At 49.8% G+C, this 19,880-nt stretch overlaps 1 protein-coding gene across 1 annotated transcript in view; it reads left to right on the top strand.

Annotated features, from left to right (window-relative positions):
- Positions 1-19,880, top strand: part of UNC80 (unc-80 homolog, NALCN channel complex subunit) — a 135,365-nt gene that overhangs the window by 53,914 nt on the left and 61,571 nt on the right. Inside the window, exons 23-31 of the mRNA XM_054177075.1 lie at positions 1,390-1,602; positions 2,875-3,010; positions 5,515-5,648; positions 7,714-7,879; positions 13,194-13,397; positions 15,103-15,203; positions 17,285-17,482; positions 18,561-18,668; positions 19,713-19,851. Coding sequence (XP_054033050.1) covers positions 1,390-1,602; positions 2,875-3,010; positions 5,515-5,648; positions 7,714-7,879; positions 13,194-13,397; positions 15,103-15,203; positions 17,285-17,482; positions 18,561-18,668; positions 19,713-19,851 — 1,399 coding nt within the window. The remainder of the gene's footprint in view (positions 1-1,389; positions 1,603-2,874; positions 3,011-5,514; positions 5,649-7,713; positions 7,880-13,193; positions 13,398-15,102; positions 15,204-17,284; positions 17,483-18,560; positions 18,669-19,712; positions 19,852-19,880) is intronic.

Genomic DNA, 19,880 nt, shown 5'->3' with positions numbered 1-19,880 from the left:
TTCTCTGTGGTGTGAATCCATCCCTGTCCATTCTGTCACATCCTCATCTTTCTCTTGCTGCTGCTGCTGCTGCTTCAGGTTTCTCTGAGCCTCAGGTAAGCTATCAGAGGGAGCTTGTGCCCCATGATGTTCAGAAAGGGCTTTTCAGTGATTTTTAATATGGAACTCCTGCTCCTCCCTGTGACCCCCCCTTACCCCCCATCCTACACATCCTCTTTTAATTATAGCAGTTGAGTGCTTCCCTAATGTTTACAACACTTCTCATGTACAAGATCCCTGTATGCTGTGACACTGGGACTGGAGGAGACTTAAGGTCAGAGCTTCATTTCTCATTTGTGTCTCCATGGTTAAGGTTTTGCTCTGTGTGAATAAAATAGCAAACTCCTCCCCTATTCTGTGTTCCACATTGCAAACAGTCAGCAACAAGTAGTTTGCAGTGGGTTTGCCAGGTGCTGGGTATTAGAGAGGGGCATAGCTCCTGAGCTATGAGGGTGGTGGAACACTGGAACAGGTTGCCCAAGGAGATGGTTGAGGTCTCTTCCCTGGAGATACACAAGGTGAGGCTGGACAGGGCTGTGGGCAACCTGATCTAGTTGGGAATGCCCCTGATGACTGCAGAGGGGTTGGACTGGATGACCTTTGGAGGGCCCTTCTGGCCCAGACCACTTTATGATTCTATGATTGTGTGATTCCATGACTCTATGATTCCATGACTCTGTGATTCCATAACTCTATGGTTCCATGATTTTATGATTCTGTGATTTCATGATTCTATGATTCCATTATTCCATGATCCTGTGATTCCATGACTCTATGGTTCCATGATTTTATGATTCTGTGATTTCATGATTCTATGATTCCATTATTCCATGATCCTGTGATTCCATGACTCCATGGTTCCATGACTCTGTGGTTCCATGATCCTATAATTCTGTGATCCTGTGATTCCATGATTCCATGATTCCATGATCCTACGATTCCATGATCCTATGAGTCCATGACTCTATGATTCAATGATTCTATGATTCCATGATTCTATGATTCCATGAGTCCATGTCTCTATCATTCCATGACTCTATCATTCCATGACTCTATCATTCCATGACTCTATCATTCCATGATTCCATGGCTCTATGATTCCATGGCTCCATGACTCCATGACTCCATGCCGTGGCTCTTTCTGGTGGTGGCACAGAGCACAACAGTTCAGCCGCCAGGAGCCCTGGGTTGGGTCGCTCAGGAGCTTTCAGATGGTGACAGAGAGGTCGCTCAGCCTGGGTGGCTCCACGGCACACTCCCAAAGCAGTGGATTCGAGCAGGAGGACCTCTAGCATTCAGAGAGCTGTTCCAAAGTGGAGGTGCTGATGGTGACTCTGGGCAACGTTTCAGGAGGCTCCCGTGGTGGCCAGAGCAGCCCTGTTCCTGGAGTGCGCGCGCTTCGTCCACCGCTGCAACCGCGGCAACTGGCCCGAGTGGATGAAGGGTCACCACGTCAACATCACCAAGAAGGGCCTCTCCCGGGGGCGTTCCCCCATCGTGGGCAACAAGAGGAACCAGAAGCTGCAGTGGAACGCAGCAAAGCTTTTCTACCAGTGGGGAGATGTAAGTTGTTCCCTTCTCTTCTACTCCCAGTGAAACAACGCGCCAGAGCGCCAGGCTGCATGGACGGGCAGAGTCCAAGGGCGCGAGGTTTAACAAGTCTGAGCGCCGGGTTCTGCACGTTGCCCACAACAACCCCAGGCAGTGCTGCAGGCTGGGGGCAGAGTGGCTGAGAGCAGCCAGGCAGAGAGGCCCCTGGGGGTACAGCAGCTGAACATGAGCCAGCAGTGTGCCCAGGTGGCCAAGAAGGCCAATGGCATCCTGGCCTGCATCAAGAATAGTGTGGCCAGCAGGAGCAGGGAGGTCATTGTGCCCTGTGCTCAGCACTGGTTAGGCTACACCTTGAGTCCTGTGTCCAGTTCTGGGCTCCTCAGTTGAAGAAGAATATTGAGATACTTGAATGTGTCCAGAGAAGGGCAACAAGGCTGGGGAGGGGTCTGGAGCACAGCCCTGTGAGGAGAGGCTGAGGGAGCTGGGGTTGCTTAGCCTGCAGAAGAGAAGGCTCAGGGGAGACCTTCTTGCTTTCTACTACTTGAAGGGAGGTTGTAGCCAGGTGGGGGTTGGTCTCTTCTCTCAGGCAACCAGCACCAGAACAAGAGGACACAGTCTCAGGCTGTGCAGAGGGAATGTTAGGCTTGATCCTAGAAAGAATTAAAGAGAGACTGGCCATTGGGATGTGCTGCCCAGGGAGGGGGTGGGGTCCATATCCCTGGAGGTGTTTAAGAAAAGCCTGGATGAGGCACTCAGTGCCATGGTCTGGTTGATTAGTTAGGGTTGGGTGATCAGTTGGATTTGATGATCTTGGAGGTCTCTTCCAACCTGGCTGATTCTTGCTTCTTGGCTCTGGGGGAGATACTAACTTGCTTCTGCTTGACCTTGGCTGCATTGTTTTGGTGTTGACTTCTCTGCTCCTTTCTCTCGTCCCTTCTTTTGTACAGGGGGTAAGGGAAGGAGAAGCTAGTAGCTTCCCCTGGTCTTTCACCAGGGGGGTTCTTGTGCTGTTTATCCATTGCAAATCCCTCTCAATACTGTAATTTGTGTCTATTTTGTACATGTCCATTGCATTCCATTGTAGATTGTAGTTCTGCCTGTAAATACAGCCTGCATTTGCTTCCAGCTGGGCTGGGCTGGCAAAGGTAATGTTGAGGGGGGAAATTTCAACCCACCAGAGGCTGGAACACCTGCAGAGCCCGCAGAGGGCACAGCCCTTGCCTGCGAGCAAGGCTGTGCTGCCGTCCTCACCTGCCTTGTGCTTTGTCTGCCTCCTTGTGGCAGGCGATCGGCGCCCGGCTGAACGAGCTGTGCCACGCCGAGAGCGAGAGCCCTGCCAACCTGCTGGGGCTCATCTACGACGAGGAAACCAAGAGGCGCCTCAGGAAGGAGGACGAGGAGGAAGACTTTTTAGATGACAGTAAGGAGACTCCCTTTACTACAAGAACCCCTGCTTGTAAGAACCTCTGCTTTAGGAGCACTATTTTAATCTGTTTTCTCCTCTTTTCATCCTCTTACCACCCAGCTGTATTTCCCAGTCCCTCGCTGTCACCCCAGCTTCCCCTCCCCTGTTCTTTTGCCCGAGGCTGGAAGGGACCTCAAATGCTCATCCAGTCCAACGCCCCTGCCACAGCAGGATTCTCCCCCTCTGCTCCACTCTGCTGAGACCCCACCTGGAGCACTGGGTCCAGTTCTGGAGCCTCTATTCCAGGAAGGATCTGGAGGTGCTGGAAGGTGTCCAGAGAAGGGTCACGAGGATGAGCAGAGGGCTGGAGCTGCTCTGCTATGGAGACAGACTGAGAGAGTTGGGGTTGTTCAGGCTGGAGAAGAGAAGGCTCTGAGGAGACCTTCTTGTGGCCTTCCAGTATCTGCAGGGGGCTACAGGAAAGCTGGGGAGGGACTTTTGAGGGTGTCAGGGAGTGATAGGACTGGGGGGGATGGAACAAAACTAGAAGTGGGTAGATTCAGATTGGATGTTAAGAAGAAGTTGTTCCCCATAAGGTTAGTGAGACACTGGCAGAGGTTGCCCTGGGAGGTGGTGGAAGCCTCATCCCTGGAGGTTTTTAAAGCCAGACTGGATGTGGCTGTGAGCAAGCTGCTCTAGTGTGAGGTGTCCCTGCCCATGGCAGGCAGGTTAGAACTGGCTGATCCTTGAGGTCCCTTCCAACCCTGACAATTCTATGATTCTATGATACCCTGGAGCAGGTCCCACAGGAACACATCCAGGTGGGGTTTGAATATCTCCAGAGAAGGAGACTCCACAACCCCCCTGGGCAGCCTGCTCCAGGCCTCTGTCACCCTCACAGGGAAAAGAATTCTTCCTTCTGTTTCTTTGGAACTTCCTCTGCCTCAACTTCCACCCTTGCCTCTTGTGTCGTCATTGATCATCCCCCAGCAGAGCCCAGCTCCATCCATTTGGCACTCACTTTATCAGCAGGAATGAGGTCACCTCTCAGGCTCCTCCTCTCCAAGCTCCAGAGCCCCAGCTCCATGCCTGGATGTCCAGCATGGCAGATGTGTAGCAGCAGCACTGATGGGATTTTGAAGGGGAGGGGGGTGGGAAAGCAGGCAGTGGGTCGCAATTGCTGTGTACCTGCAAATGCAATTATAAGCAGAGTAGTAATTTATTTCTTGAGTCTTGCTGTCACCTGCATCACAGAAGGGGTTCAGACTCCCATTCTTCACAGTGAACTTTGCCAAAACACTGGTGTAAAATCAGCTGCTTTTCTGATTGCCTGAGGTGGCTGAAGAGACACCTTGAGTCCCGTGTCCAGTTCTGGGCCACTCGATTTAAGAAGGACATTGAGACTCTTTAACAGGTCCAGAGAAGGGCAACAAAGCTGGGGAGAGGTCTGGAGCACAGCCCTGTGAGGAGAGGCTGAGGGAGCTGGGGTTGCTTAGCCTGCAGAAGAGAAGGCTCAGGGGAGACCTCATTGCTGTCTACAACTACCTGAAGGGAGGTTGTAGCCAGGTGGGGGTTGGTCTCTTCTCCCAGGCAAGCAGCACCAGAACAAGAGGACACAGTCTCAAGCTGTGCCAGGGGAAGTATAGGCTAGAGGTGAGGAAAAAGTTCTTCATAGAGAGAGTGATAGAGCATTGGGATGTGCTGCCCAGGGAGGTGGTGGAGTCACCATCCCTGGAGGTGTTTAGGAGGAGACTGGATGGGGTGCTTGGTGCCATGGTTTAGTTGATTAGATGGTGTTGGGTGATAGGTTGGACTGGATGATCTCAGAGGTCTCTTCCAACCTGATCTGGTCTGGTCCTATCCTATCCTATCCTATCCTATCCTATCCTATCCTATCCTATCCTATCCTATCCTATCCTATCCTATCCTACCCTACCCTACCCTACCCTATCCTACCCTATCCTACCCTATCCTACCCTATCCTACCCTATCCTACCCTATCCTAAATTGGATGCAATATAGCTATGATGTAGATAGCAATTGCATAGATAATATAAAGATATAGAGAATATAGATGTAACATAAACATGATAATGCTTCACTGTAATAATGCATAATAGACTCAGACACAGCACTCTGCAGTGTGTTAGTACTGTTGCAAATCACAGAGCTGTCAGGGCTGGAAGGGACCTCAAGGATCAGCCAGTTCCAACCCCCCTGCCATGGCCAGGGACACCTCACACTGGAGCAGCTTGCTCACAGCCACATCCAGCCTGGCCTTCACAACCTCCAGGGATGAGGCTTCCACCACCTCCCTGGGCAACCTGTGCCAGTGTCTCACCAATGCAGGGATTGGTATTTGTTTGTCTCTGCTCCTTTCAGTGTAGCCAAAGTAGCACAGACTTAAGTCTGGGCTCTCAGGGCAGCCTGCACTATGCACCATGTGTGGTAACATTCACCAGCTCTTGGTTCCAGATTCCATGTAATCTCCTTGCTTACTTTTATTTTTTGTTTTCTAGGCACAGTGAATCCTACCAAATGTTGTTGCCCTTTTGCACTGAAAATGGCAGCCTGCCAGCTCCTGCTGGAGGTAACCACTTTTCTGAGAGAGACCTTTCCCTACATGCCCAGGCCACGGACTGAGCCTCTTGTGGTGAGTGGACAGCAAGCACTGGAGAAAGAGCCATGCCCACAGATGGTGTTTGGGTCTGTCTGAGGGGCAGTAGGGTGGGGAAACCACTCAAATGGGTCTCTGGTGCAGGGAGGAATCACAGAATGTGAGGAGTTGGAAGGGACCTCCAGAGATCATCCAGTCCAACCCTCGTGCTCCTGCATCATTCTGTGATGATTTGGTGACTTAGCCCTACTCTGATTTTTGTTAATGACAGATCACATTTTGCTATTGGCAGTTGTTCTCCCCAGGCTGATTTCGCTGGGAATTATTGGAAATCAGGTTCTGAAACTTGTTTCAAAGGCTGTAGACAGCCTATGGTTAAGTGACTCAGCACCCAGGGATGCAAGAGGGGCAGCTATATAAAAACCAGGGTTAAATTCAGCAGACATCTGCCTAAACACTTTGTTGGTATTTTTTGCCATGCAACAAATGACTGCATCCAAAAGCAGGATAATGCTAAAGTTGAAGTTCCTCTCCATAGTGAAGTAGTTAATCTTAGAACTAAGAATATGTTGGGTCTTGAAGGTCAAGAGGAAATTTGGGCTTTTGTGCCAGATAGAAATGCAGCTGATTAATGGCTTTGCAGACTTGGGTATGGGAGAGGAGGAGGTGGAACTATTCAACTGTTCTGTGGTGTGTAGGCAGGAGAAACCTAAAGGTCACATTATGCAAGAGCCTCTCAGGGAAAATGGCCTTAGAATGCTTCTTTTAGCCTTGTGTGGGGGCAGGAAGAAGAGGCAACAACACTCCCCAGTAAGATCTAAAGTCTGTATTTCTGGAGTGATGCTTCTTTTCCAAGTGAATCAGGTACATAATGTTATGGCCCATGAAGCTGCCATGCCAGCAGAGCAGACCTGACTTGCTCTGGTGTCCATAGGCATACCTGTTCCATAGGTACAGGCACAGACTCCATAGGATCACAGAATGGTCTGGGTTAGAAGGGACCTCCAAAGCTCATCCAGTCCAGCCCCCTCTGCAGTCAGCAGGGACATCCCCAACTAGATCAGGCTGCCCACAGCCCTCTCCAGTCTCACCTGGAATATCTCCAAGGATGGGACCTCCACCACCTTCTTGGGTGACTCGATCCAGTGTTCCACCACCCTCATAATAAAGAACTTCTTCCAATCTACATCTGCTCTGCTCTAGTTTGAAGCCATTGTCCCTGCTCCTGTCCCTGCAGGCCTTTGCAAACAGTCTCTCTGCAGCCTTCTTGTAGCCCTCTTCAGGTCCTGGCAGGTTGCTCTGAGGTCTCCCCAGAGCCTTCTCTTCTCCAGGCTGAACACCCCCAGCTCCCTCAGCCTGGCCTCAGAGCAGAGCTGCTCCAACCCCCTGAGCATTTTCATGGCCCTCCTCTGGAGCCTCTCCATCAGGTCCAGGTCCTTCCTGTGTTGAGGGCTCCAGACCTGCACACAGCACTGCAGGGGAGGTCTCAGCAGAGCAAAGTGGCAGAATCCCCTCTCTGGCTCTGCTGGCAATGCTGCTTTGGATGCAGCCCAGGCTGCCCTTGGACTTCTGTACTGCAAGCACAAGGGAATGGATCCAAGCTGGAGGAGGGGAGATTAGATGTTAGGAAGAAGTTCTTCCCCATGAGGGTGGTGAGACACTGGAAGAGGTTGCCCAGGGAGCTGGTGGAAGCCTCATCCCTGGAGGTTTTTAAGGCCAGGCTGGATGTGGCTGTGGGCAACCTGCTCTAGTGTTAGGTGTCCCAGTTCATGGCAGGGGGGTTAGAACTGGATGACCCTTGAGGTCCCTTCCAACCCTGCTGTGATTCTGTGATTTGTGTGCTTTCCCCTTCAGGAGCCAGCAGACAGGCTGCTCCTTTGCTCAGCAGTTACCCAGGAGTGTGTGCAACGCCTCTTAACTCTCCCATCCTGGCAGCATGGCTCAGTGTGCTGCAGGCCCTGAGAGCAGGTGGATTAGAAAGGGTCAGCATAGCTGGAGAACTGACAGCAACAAATACCCACCTGAGGCAGCTCCTCCTGCAGCTTGTGTGGCTGTGGGGGTTCGTACTGCTTGCACATCTGTGGTGCACGTTGTGCTGCAGGACCTGGAGAGCTGCAGGCTGCGTCTGGACCCCGAGATGGACCGGCACAGGTATGAAAGAAAGATCAGCTTTGCTGGGGTCCTGGATGAAAACGAAGATTCAAAGGATTCCCTGCACAGCAGCAGCCACACCCTCAAGTCTGAGGCTGGCTTCGAGGAGAAAAAAGGTTTGTGAGCACCACAATAAGGCTTCTGTGTTGTGAGGGCTTGTGAAGTGGCTGCTTGAGTTGATGTCTCCATTTGCATAGACTGTGTTAAAAAGCAGGTGGCCACGGGGCCACAGTGGCTTTGAATGGTTTCTGAGACGCTTTCTGGCATTCAGGGTTCCATGCAACAAATGTGAGAAGCAAAGATGTTCAGTTTTACCAAACACTGCTATGACTGAGAGCCATGGAGAGCAAAGAAAAGGAGGATGCTTCCCCTGTGAATCTGCCTCCCAGTGGGGGTGCTGGGAGGAGCATCACCATTTGACTGACTCAAAAAAAGCAAAGACCAAAAGCCTTCCCTGTTTGGTTTGCATCCTGATCACACAGCTTGTCACGTGGGGAGAACCACAGAGAGGAGGGAAGACTGAGATCTTTCTGTGCAAATCTGCTTTGGAAGTCATGGCATCTCGCAGAATCGTTAGTGATTGATTGCTTGACCTCTGGAATTCTTTGCTACCACATGAAAAAAACCCAACAAACCCAACACACAGCTGTGTGGCTTTTGATGGCTAGCAGATCAATGTGCCCAACAGACTGTACAAGTACAGGCCGAGCTTACTGTGTGTGCTGTGAGCAGCAGAGCGTTTCCATCTCAGAGCCATCTCATGCCAAACTCACACACTACTTGATGGGACAAGTGTTGCAATACCCCACACAGCCCTAATTGCCTGCTTGCAATTAGAGGCTAATCTGCCAGGCAGTTACCTGTCAATGATTCTCCCTCTAACAAGTGCTCCAGAGCTCTTTCAGATCTGTCTCCTAATAGGTACATAAAAGTGAAGACGTTGGACTGAGGATTTTGATGGTTGTTTGGAAAGGATAAATGTATGTATGGTGGTTGTGTGGAAAGGATAAAGGCTTGATGGTTGCATGGGAAGGATAAAGGTTTGATGGCTGGGAAGGATAAAGGTTTGATGGTTGTTTGGAAAGGATAAAGGGTTGGTGGTTGCATGGGAAGGATAAAGGGTTGGTGGTTGCATGGGAAGGATAAAGGTTTGATGGCTGGGAAGGATAAAGGTTTGATGGTTGTTTGGAAAGGATAAAGGTTTGATGGTTGTTTGGAAAGGATAAAGGTTTGGTGGTTGCATGGGAAGGATAAAGGGTTGGTGGTTGCATGGGAAGGATAAAGGTTTGATGGCTGGGAAGGATAAAGGTTTGATGGTTGTTTGGAAAGGATAAAGGTTTGATGGTTGTTTGGAAAGGATAAAGGTTTGGTGGTTGCATGGGAAGGATAAATGTTTAATGGCTGGAAAGGATAAAGGGTTGATGGTTGTTTGGAAAGGATAAAGGTTTGGTGGTTGCATGGGAAGGATAAAGGTTTGATGGTTGTTTGGAAAGGATAAAGGTTTGGTGGTTGCATGGGAAGGATAAATGTTTAATGGCTGGAAAGGATAAAGGTTTGATGGTTGTTTGGAAAGGATAAAGGCTTGATGGTTGCATGGGAAGGATAAAGGTTTGGTGGTTGCATGGGAAGGATAAAGGTTTGCTGGCTGGAAAGGAAAACGGTTTGATTGTTGTCTGGAAAGCATAAAGGTTTGATGGTTGTTTGGAAAGGACAAAGTTTTGGTGGTTGTTTGGAAAAGATAAATGTTTGGTGGTTGTTTGGAAAGGATAAAGGTTTGATGGTTGTTTGGAAAGGGCTGATGGTTGTTTGGAAAGGACAAAGGGTTGGTGGCTGGTTGGAAAGGACAAAGGGTTGGTGGCTGGTTGGAAAGGATAAAGGGTTGGTGGCTGGTTGGAAAGGACAAAGGGTTGGTGGCTGGTTGGAAAGGACAAAGGGTTGGTGGCTGGTTGGAAAGGATGGAGTCTGTGGCTGGTGATCTACTAGGAACTGTAATGTGCATGAATGATTCAGAAGAGTTTTTGGAGGCATTCAGGGGTCTTTGGATAAAGTTTGTGCTCTCTTCAGCTGTAAAGATGTCAGAGTTATTGGAGAAAATACTCAAACTGCTTCCAAGACCTACGTGGTGTAAAACTGCCTCCAAAACTGTCAGTCAGCTGGGACAGTTGCTCCTGTGAAGACAGATAGGTGTCCATCTAAGACAGGTGAGCTGCATAAATCCATGCTCAACCTCATTTTTTGTACCCTGGCAGCCCAGAGGAGCACACAGCCTTGTGGTCTAACAGTCTGAGATCAGTGGGCTAAGACGTGCCTTATGATTTGGATGAGGAAAAGCTCAGGTTTGGGGTTGGTTGCTTCTTTTTGTTTTAAAGATAGTGATGGCAATTACTTGAAACCACTTTCCAGCCTCTCAGGCACCCACTGGGATGTTACCTGAGGGGGAGAAAGCCTACAAGCATGCAATCCTGCTGGAAAGTGCTGCTGGCTGGTCTCTAACTATCCTATTTTAAGGGTTTTTTTCCCCCCCCTATGTTTCAGTGTTAGGGGCATAATGCAGAGCTGAGCCTGTTTGGCAAGGGCAGTATTAGCTTTCTGCGTCCTTCACTCTGTTCAACCACATTTTCCCTGCAGTTTCATTTGTGTGGGGTTTTTTCTTTCCCATTCCTTTATTAAAGCTACCTCTTGACTACATTTTAGAGCCTACTTTAGAATAGGATAGGATAGGATAGAATAGGATAGGATAGGATAGAATAGAATAGACCAGGTGGGAAGAGACCTTCCAGATTGAGTCCAACCCATTATCCAACACCACCTAATCAACTAAACCATGGCACCAAGTACCCCATCAAGTCTCTTCCTAAACACCTCCACTGATGGCAACTCCACCACCTCCCCAGGCAGCACATCCCAATGGCCTATGAAGAATTTCTTCCTAACATGCAGTCTAAACCACCCTGGCACAGCTTGAGACTGCGTCCTCTTGTTCTGGTGCTGGTTGCCTGGGAGAGGAGCCCAGCCCCTGCCTGTCTACAACCTCCCTTCCGGTAGTTGTAGGAAAGCTAGACCCTAAACATCCCACTATCTTCTAGCAAAAAGGCATTTGCAGTCTTTTTGAAGCTAAATAAATGCAAGGGAATGTTCTGTTTTTAAATGACAGTGATGCTGTTTTCTCTGGCCAGAGCATATTGATCTGGGGATCAACCTGGCTCAAACCCAACAGGATGCAGAGGCATCTTTGCTAACCTACACATTTCTAGCTAAGAAAAATGTTGTTGTGGTGTGAATGTAACTAAGTTTTTCTTGCCTGCAGTGACAGGTTTCTTCATCTCAACCTCTTGGATGAGTACTAATCTGTTTCCTTTCATTCTTTGTTTTTTTTCTGGAGTGTTAAAAACTTTGCTCTCATTGTTCACCCCAGGTGTTGCTTAACAGCTATCCAAAAGCTACCAAGTTTACTGTATAGAATCTGCTCCAGGTAGGTCTGAAGTGCAGGCACTGAAGTGAGGGAGATGTAGGCTCTCAGAGGATCACTTGTGCTTTCTGGATTCTAAAATGGGGTTCTGCAGACTTCAAGAAAGGCAGTTACAAGAGCTTATGTGGGCTAGCTTTGGGGGAGCTGAGCCACAGGATTGAGGCTGATCTGAACAGAATTCAAGCAGTAGTGATTGTTAAGGACATCAGCATGGTCACTTGGAGGGAGATGCTCTGGTCCTTCAACAGTCCAGCTCCTTCATCAGGACTGAGGAGTAGCTCTCAAAACCTATCCAGCCTACTTCGGACAGAATCACGGATTTGTCAGGACTGGAAAGGACCTCAAGGATCAGCCAGTTCCAACCCCCCTGCTATGGCCAGGGACACCTCACACTAGAGCAGCTTGCTCACAGCCACATCCAGCCTGGCCTGAAAAACTGCCAGGGATGAGGCTGCCATCACCTCCCTGGGCAACCTCTGCCAGTCTCTCACCACCCTCATGGGGAAGAACTTCTTCCTAACATCCAATCTCAAGCTACCCATTTCTAGTGTTGCTCCCTTCCCCCCAGTCCTATCACTCCCTGACACCCTCAAAAGTCCCTCTCCAGCTTTCCCGTAGCCCCCTTCAGATACTGGAAGGCCACAAGAAGGTCTCCTCAGAGCCTTCTCCTCTCCAGACTGAACAGCCCCAACTCTCTCAGTCTGTCTCCATAGCAGAGCAGCTCCAGCCCTCTGCTCATCCTCGTGGCCCTTCTCTGGACAGGTTCCAGCATGTAAGCCACTGGAAATGGGAGTGGAGCCTGGGTTCTGGAGGAATTAGGGACATTCTCAGGACTAAGGGTGTGCTTGTTTTTTTTTTCCCTCCCTGAAGCCAAGATACAATTTTGTTAAGACATTTTTCTTACCCACGGTATCCAAAAAGCTGTGTCCTGTTCACTCTCAACCACACCCCAAAAGGTCATCGACCAGACGTGGCCTTGCCTGATTAGAGCTGCAGTGAAATGACTTGAGTGTTGCAACATTTGGACTGCCATGCTGCCATGTCCTGCCTTTGAGCTAGGAGGAGAACCAACGTGCCAAGGGTTGGTGCTTTGAACATTGAACCCATTTCATGTCTGTGCTCATCACAAAAACTGCAGAGTGTCGATGGACTGTTGCTCATGCCTGAGAGCTGCTGGTTTGTCTGAAGGAGAGGATCCACGTGCTCCTGTTTCCTCTAAAGCATTCTCATGATGAAGAGTAACATGCAGAGCCACGGATTTGTGCAAATCTGGCTTCAAACAGGTCTGGCGTGCCATCCCCAGGAGGCAGACCACCCTTCTGCAGCCCCACCTGCTGTAGCAATAAAATCAGGGCTCCCACTGCAGAGCTCAGCCAGGCTTACAGAACCCAGGCCCCCACAGCAAGATAGGTTTGTCCACGCTGCCTTGTTCAGGTTTGGGATTCAGCCATCTGCCCCTAGCAAGAGGTGATTCTGCACTAATGCAAACCGTAGGGGCTGGCAAAGCAAACTGCAATTGACACCCACTGGGCAGGTCCTGGTTCCTGTCGGGAACTGACTCCAAGGCGGTGTGGATCGTAGGTTTTCCTTGTCCATCTATAGGGTTTCTGTTAGGGCAGCTGACTCTGCTTGCTGGTGGCAGAATGAGGGCTAATTCCAAACACAGACAAGGCCTGAGGTGACCTCCCAGATCTCCAGGAACTGAGGTGATGGACATACTTGCATACAGCATCTTTACTGCCCGACTGACAGAGCTGCATTGGCGGTGGCTTTGGAGGGAGCCTCTGGCCCCACGTTTCTTGGTAGAGGAAGAGACGCTGCAGTACAGGCTGGCAGCAAAGGGTTGGGAGGGAGGGGAGGGCCAGGATAGCTTTTCTTTGGTTTGTTTTTGGTTGGGGTTTTTTTTTTAAGATGGGGAAAAATTAAGGGGAAAAAAGTCCTCTTTTATTCTTTCAATACAGTTCCCAGCAGGAAGATCAGGATAGGAGGCTCCCGCTTGCTCCAGATTAAAGGAACCCGCAGTTTCCGGGTGAAGAAGGGGGGTTCCCTTTCCAGCATTCGCCGGGCCGGCAGCCTAAAGAGCACCAAGTTATCACGGCAGGACTCAGAGTCTGAGAATGAGGAGCTGCAGCTGTCCCACAGCAGGGACACTGTCACTGATATAGGTAACTTAGACCAGTGGGTGGAAAAGGGAGGGGACAACAGGCAGGCCCGAAACTCTCGCTGGGCTAGCCATGCTGAGGGACGCCCCCCCCAGCCAGCTAGGGACAACCTAGAGTCCTGACTGCAGGGAGTGCCTGACTGCAGGGAGTGCCTGTGGGAGCATGGCTCCGACCTTGGGTGCAGCGTTGGCGCCGTGCACAGGTGGTCAGCGCCCACAGCTCCGTGTTAGAGCATGAACTCTTGGAATGCTGGTGCCTGCCAGCCAAAGGCAAGCCCTGCTGAGGGGAGCAGCTGCACGTGTGTATGTGCACATACACACAGCCCCCTGAATCCTGTGCCAGAATGGATACCTGAGGGCACGTGCAGATCTGGTAGCCTGCTGCCCGTAGCCACAGGTAGGAGACATAGATCTATCTATCTGTCTATATATACACACACATGTGTACAGACATGCCCTTCATATTCCTCGCAGGATATGATGTCACAGGCATGTTGTATGGCATGCAATATATATTCCCATCTGTGGAACATACCATGCACATGCCACACATTTCCACATATTGGCACATGCACATGTTTTTGCAGTTTACAGATGCCTGCCTTAGCCTTCAAAAGCAGGATCCACCAGCATTTGCCTCGTGGAGACCAAGTGTGCATCCTGCCAGGAGAAATCGCCACCGCGGTTCAGCTGGAGGGGCTCCCTCTGCTAGGGCTGTTAACCCAAAGCTAACTACAGTTTGGATACTGTTGGAGCTTGAAAGAACCTCCCAGGCTTAGTGGTTATTTTTTGTGGTCCTCAAGAGATGCTTCAGGAGGTGAAGGTGGAGAGCGGGGTTGTCCTTCCTGTAGCTTTTGGCAAGTCACGGTTGGCTTGAAGAGGAGGAAGAAAGGATGGGTCAGAATCGATCCCCAGCAGCCTCTTTAGCACAGTTAATGACAGTTTCATTGGAGGCCCACAGGTGATCATAGAATCATAGAATTGTCAGGGTTGGAAGGGACCTCAAGGATCATTTAGTTCCAACCCCCCCCAGCCATGGGCAGGGACACCTCACTCTAGAGCAGGTTGCTCAGAGCCACATCCAGCCTGGCCTGTAAAAACCTCTAGGGATGGAGTTGCTAGAAAGAAACACAGGGAGCAGTAAAGTTCCCAGAGAAACATCTCCCTTGCCTGAGTTCTTTGGAAGTAGTGTGCTAGAACCAGGATTTTTTTCCCCTTTCATCCCCGTGGTGTTAGCAGTTTCCATGGGCAATCAGAAGTGACTTTGCCCTTTGGCATTCCCACTTGGATGCCACTTCTGCTTGGATTTTTTGGGGTGACTTTGTTTGTGTGTTTTTTTAACCACAGAGCCCAGTCAATGCAGATCACTAAACCAGCCACTTGCAGCATCTGAACAGTGCAAAGAGTTTGTTTCTGATGGTTTTATTTACCTCCTCCCCTTCTGCTAAAGGAAAAAAGAGAGTGGGGAGGGAGCAGGAACTTGCTGCTGACAAGACGAGCCAAGTCTGCATGGTTCTTGTAACCGTCAAGCCAGCGTGATAGAAGCACTGGGGAGGGGGTCTCCAAAACTCAGTCCTGCCGGTGTGGCATATTCTGTGTCCTCTGGTCTGTTCCCACAAGGCTGGCCTGGCTTACAAGTGCTGTCCCTAGTCTTAAAGCACGCAGGGAGCAATAAAAACAACCACCTCTTGGGTATTTTTCTCTTGAAGAAGGGAGCCCTTGGAGCGCGAGCGAGCCTAGCATCGAGCCCGAGGTGCTGAGCAACACAGGCGCCGAGGAGAACTACCACCGGAACATGTCCTGGCTGCACGTAAGTACAGAGCGCTGGCAACGCTCCCAGGGATGGCATTTTTGGTGGGAAATCCTTTGTGCTGGCAGTGGCCAGGGCACAATCTGTGCTTTCTCCGTGTAGCATCAAGGATCTTCAGTGTAAGTAAGCTGCAACCTCTGGAAATCGTCTGTCGCTTCTAGAATGGACCAAACCCAGAAAGCTTTTGCCTTGCTTCCTCTCTTTATTTCCTTTCCTTCTTTTCTCAGGGGAAAGGGCCTGTTGCTCCCTAAGCACCCAGGGGCAGCCAGGCCACCTTAGCTGAACGTGTTAGCTCAGCACGGCAAGTAGTAGGTAGTTCAGTACTGAGTTTAGTACACCCAGTCTACTAAACGTAAGTTTAACACTTAGTTTAGTAGACCAAGTGTACCAAATGTAGTCCTTTAGTATTTAATTTAGTTTAGTGTACCCAGTGTATTAAATTTTAGTGCTTAGTTTAGCACACCCAGTCTACTAAATGTAAGTTTAGTACTTGGTTCAGTGCTTTACTTAGTTTGGTACACCCAATGTACTATACTGAGTTTGTTAGACATGACAGTGTGCACTAGGCAATGAATTGTGAGAGGATAAAGGCAAAGCAGGGCTCAGAAGAGCAAAATTGCCAAATATTTACCCTCTTTCTTAGGTTTTAGAGGTCCTTGCTGCCATATGGCAACACCACTGGAAATAGTTAAACTGAGGCAGCTAACATAAAGCTAGGCTGGATGGGCACCGTGAGGGAGGTGTAGGTAGAACAACTGGCACAGATTATTCCTACTTGAGACCATACTGAGACATTTGCTTTCATGTTCCTGGAGGGAAGCTAAGCCCTGAACCTCGTGGGTTTGCAGCTTGGGTGACTGAGTGACAACTTCCAGCCTAAGCCCTTGTCTCAGTGTGAGGACACAGCAGCTTTCCTGCAGACTGAGAGAATGTTGTTTTCCTCAGCCTTTATCTTGCCAAACACAACCCCCCTACAGCAGCACTCAGGTTTCTTTAGCCATGCCTGGCTAGTTTGTAAACCACTTAGAATGGATCATAGGCTCACAGGATCACAGACTCATCATAGAATCACAGGATCAAAGGATCACAGGATCATAGGAACACAGGATCACAGAATCAAAGGAACATAGGATCACAGGAACACAGAATCACAGGATCAAAGGATCATAGGAACACAGGATCACAGAATCAGGATCACAGGATCACAGGATCAAAGGATCATAGGAACACAGGATCACAGGATCAAAGGATCACAGGAACACAGAATCACAGGATCAAAGGATCAAAGGATCATAGGAACACAGGATCACAGGATCAAAGGATCACAGGAACACAGAATCACAGGATCAAAGGATCATAGGAACACAGGATCACAGAATCAGGAACACAGGATTACAGGAGCAAAGGATCATAGGAACACAGGATCACAGGATCAAAGGATCATAGGAACACAGGATCACAGAATCATAGGATCACAGGAACACAATCACAGGATCAAAGGATCACAGGATCACAGAATCATAGGAACACAGGATCAAAGGATCACAGGAACACAGAATCACAGGATCAAAGGATCATAGGAACACAGGATCACAGAATCATAGGATCACAGGATCGTAGGATCACAGGATCAAAGGATCATAGGATCACAGAATCATAGGATCACAGGATCACAGGAACACAGGATCACAGGAACACAGGATCACAGGATAACAGATTCATAGGGTCACAGGATCACAGGTTCATAGAATCACAGAATCACAAACTCACAGAATCCTAGAATGGTCCAGGCCAGAAGGGATCTCCAAAGGCCATCCAGTCTGACCTCCCCACAGTCAGCAGGGACACCCCCAACTTCATCAGGTTACCCAGGGCCTCTTGCAAGTATGGAGCTCTGCACAGACCCTTTTCAGAAGGCTGTGTTGAGCTTCCTGCCTCCCCAGCTAGGCTGTGGCAAGGTTAGCTTGAGTGTCCCCATCGCCGGCTGCCCTGCACTGTCCTCCCTTGTGACTCCCTTTGCTATAGGTAACTGTTCTCTTGGTTTGTTGTCTGTTTTGGGTTTGTTTTTTTCCCTTCTCTAGGTTATGATCCTGTTATGCAACCAGCAAAGTTTCATCTGTCCCCACATCGACTACTGTCACCCACACTGCTACCTCCACCACAGCCGCTCCTGCGCTCGCCTCGTCCGGGCCATCAAACTCCTCTACGGAGACACAGTGGACTCCCTGCGGGAAAACAACACACTGAACAGCATGGCAAGAGGCAAAAAGCAGAAGGAGGTGAGCAGGTGGAAAAAGCAGAACAGCTGGGGAGTTAGCCAGGCAGGTCCTACTTACCTTCAAGGACTGCATTCTGTACTGTGGTAGTTTTAGGCTGTGCCTTTAAAAATTCTTCACAGATCTTGAACAGAAAGCAGCCCTCAAGACAAGGACCTGGGGGTGCTGGTGGAGGAGAAGCTCAGCAGGAGCCAGCAGGGAGCACTTGCAGCCCAGAGAGCCAAGCAGAGCCTGGGCTGCAGCAAGAGAAGTGTGGCCAGCAGGGGCAGGGAGGGGATTCTGCCCCTCTGCTCCACTCTGCTGAGACCACAGCTGGAGCACTGTGTCCAGCTCTGGAGCCTCTATTCCAGGAAGGATCTGGATGTGCTGGAAGGTGTCCAGAGAAGGGCCATGAGGATGAGCAGAGGGCTGGAGCTGCTCTGCTATGAGGACAAGCACTCACAAGGCCCTTTCTTCAGGGATGCTCTCAAGCCAGTCCCTGCCCAGCCTATATCAGTGCCTGGGATTGCCCTGACCCAGCTGCAGGACCTTGCACTTGGTCTTGTTGAACCTCATGAGGTTGGCTTGGGCTCAGCTCTGCAGCCTGTCCAGGTGCCTCTGGATGGATCCCTTCCCTCCAGCCTGTCAGCTGCACCACACAGCTTGGTGCTGAGGGTGCCTCAGTGCTACTCTCCATGTCACCAACAAAGATGTTACACAAGCTGGGTCCCAGTACTGATCCCTGAGGGACTCCATTTGTCCCTGGCCTCCACTTGGACACAGCCCCACTGACAGCCACTCTTTGGGTGTGGCCATCAAGCCAGTTCTTTATCTACCCAGTGGTCCATCCATCAAACCCTCATTTGATTTGCTGGCCCAGGGTTTTATTGGGGAAGACAGAGAAGTAAATCAGATGAGGAAAGTCATCTCAGTGCTACAAGCCCTGTTGCCAGCACAGGAGAAGACTTCATGCTACAGCTCTGGTATTACATGGCTTCCAGCATGTGGCAATTCCTCTTGTAACAGAGCTCCTCCCTTTTTGCATTTTGGGAGATCTGAATGTGAAATTCAGTTTCTTTTTGTTTGTTTTATCTCCCTGCAGTGCTCAGACAAATCATGCCTGAGAACTCCTTCTCTGAAAAAGAGAGTGACCGACACCAACTTGGAAGGCAAGAAGGACTCTGGAATGCTAAAATACATCAGGCACCAGGTACTGATTAGGCCATGGGCTGCTAAGGGAGGCTGATAGAGAGATGTGAGGTTGGTCTGCAAGAAGAAGGATGCTGGTTAAGAAGGCTGAGAGATAGATGTGAGGTTGGACTGCAAAAAGGATGTTGGGTAAGAAGGCTGAGTGAGAGATAGATGTGAGGTTGGACTGCAATAGGAAGGATGCTGGTTAGGGAGGCTGATGTGAGGTTGGATTGCAATAGGAAGGATGCTGGTTAGGGAGGCTGCTAGATAGATAAATGTGAGGCTGGACTAGAACAAGAAGGATACTGCTTAGGGAAGCTGAGAGGTAGATGTGAGGTTGGACTGGAAGAAGGATGATGGTTAGGGAGGCTGCTAGGTAGATAAATGTGAGGCTGGACTACAACAAGGATGCTGGTTAGGAAGGCTGAGAGGCAGATGTGAGGTTGGACTGGAAGAAGAAGGATGATGGTTAGGGAGGCTGCTAGGTAGATAAATGTGAGGCTGGACTACAACAAGGATGCTGGTTAGGGAGGCTGAGAGGTAGATGTGAGGTTGGACTGGAAGAAGAAGGATGATGGTTAGGGAGGCTGATGTGAGGTTAAACTGCAGCTGGAAGGAAAACATATGTGGATCTCCAAGCACTGCTGCAGAAGATCAATCACTTCATCCCTGCATGTTTTCAAAGCTGTCAGTTTACAGCTATAGTTTTCCTTCTTTTTCTTTCTTGTCCTGAAGAAGCAGCAGGCTCTTGCCAGGCCCCTTCTTGGCACAGATCTGTATCACTGTTTACCCCTCTGGGAGAAGTTTGGCTTTCCTTTTGTCCTTTCCATCAGTGTTTTGATGGCTAGCAAAGGATTCAAGGGACTAGCTTGCAAACACTCCTCTTTCAGTGTGGGCTGACAGCCAGGTTCTTCTATGGAGAATTATCTGAAATGGCTGAAACCAGAGGGTTATCAATGGGTAATCTGCAGACCAAAGCTAAGGTAGAATTACTGAGGGGAGAGTTTGAACAGCTCAGCTGTAAGGCATGCCTTGGTGTTTGTTTGGGTTTTTGTATTTGCAGGTCATGAGCCTCTCCCCTGCACCTTTGTCACTGTTAATCAAGGCAGCTCCTATCCTCACAGAAGAGATGTATGGGGACATCCAGCCAGCAGCATGGGAACTCCTGCTCAGTGTGGATGAGCACATGGCTGGAGCAGCAGGTGAGACAAGGAAAGTGCAAGAGGGTCAG

This window comes from Dryobates pubescens, chromosome 37, assembly GCF_014839835.1.
Source record: "Dryobates pubescens isolate bDryPub1 chromosome 37, bDryPub1.pri, whole genome shotgun sequence".
Lineage (NCBI taxonomy): Eukaryota > Metazoa > Chordata > Aves > Piciformes > Picidae > Dryobates > Dryobates pubescens.
This window is presented reverse-complemented; position numbering and strand designations above follow the sequence as displayed.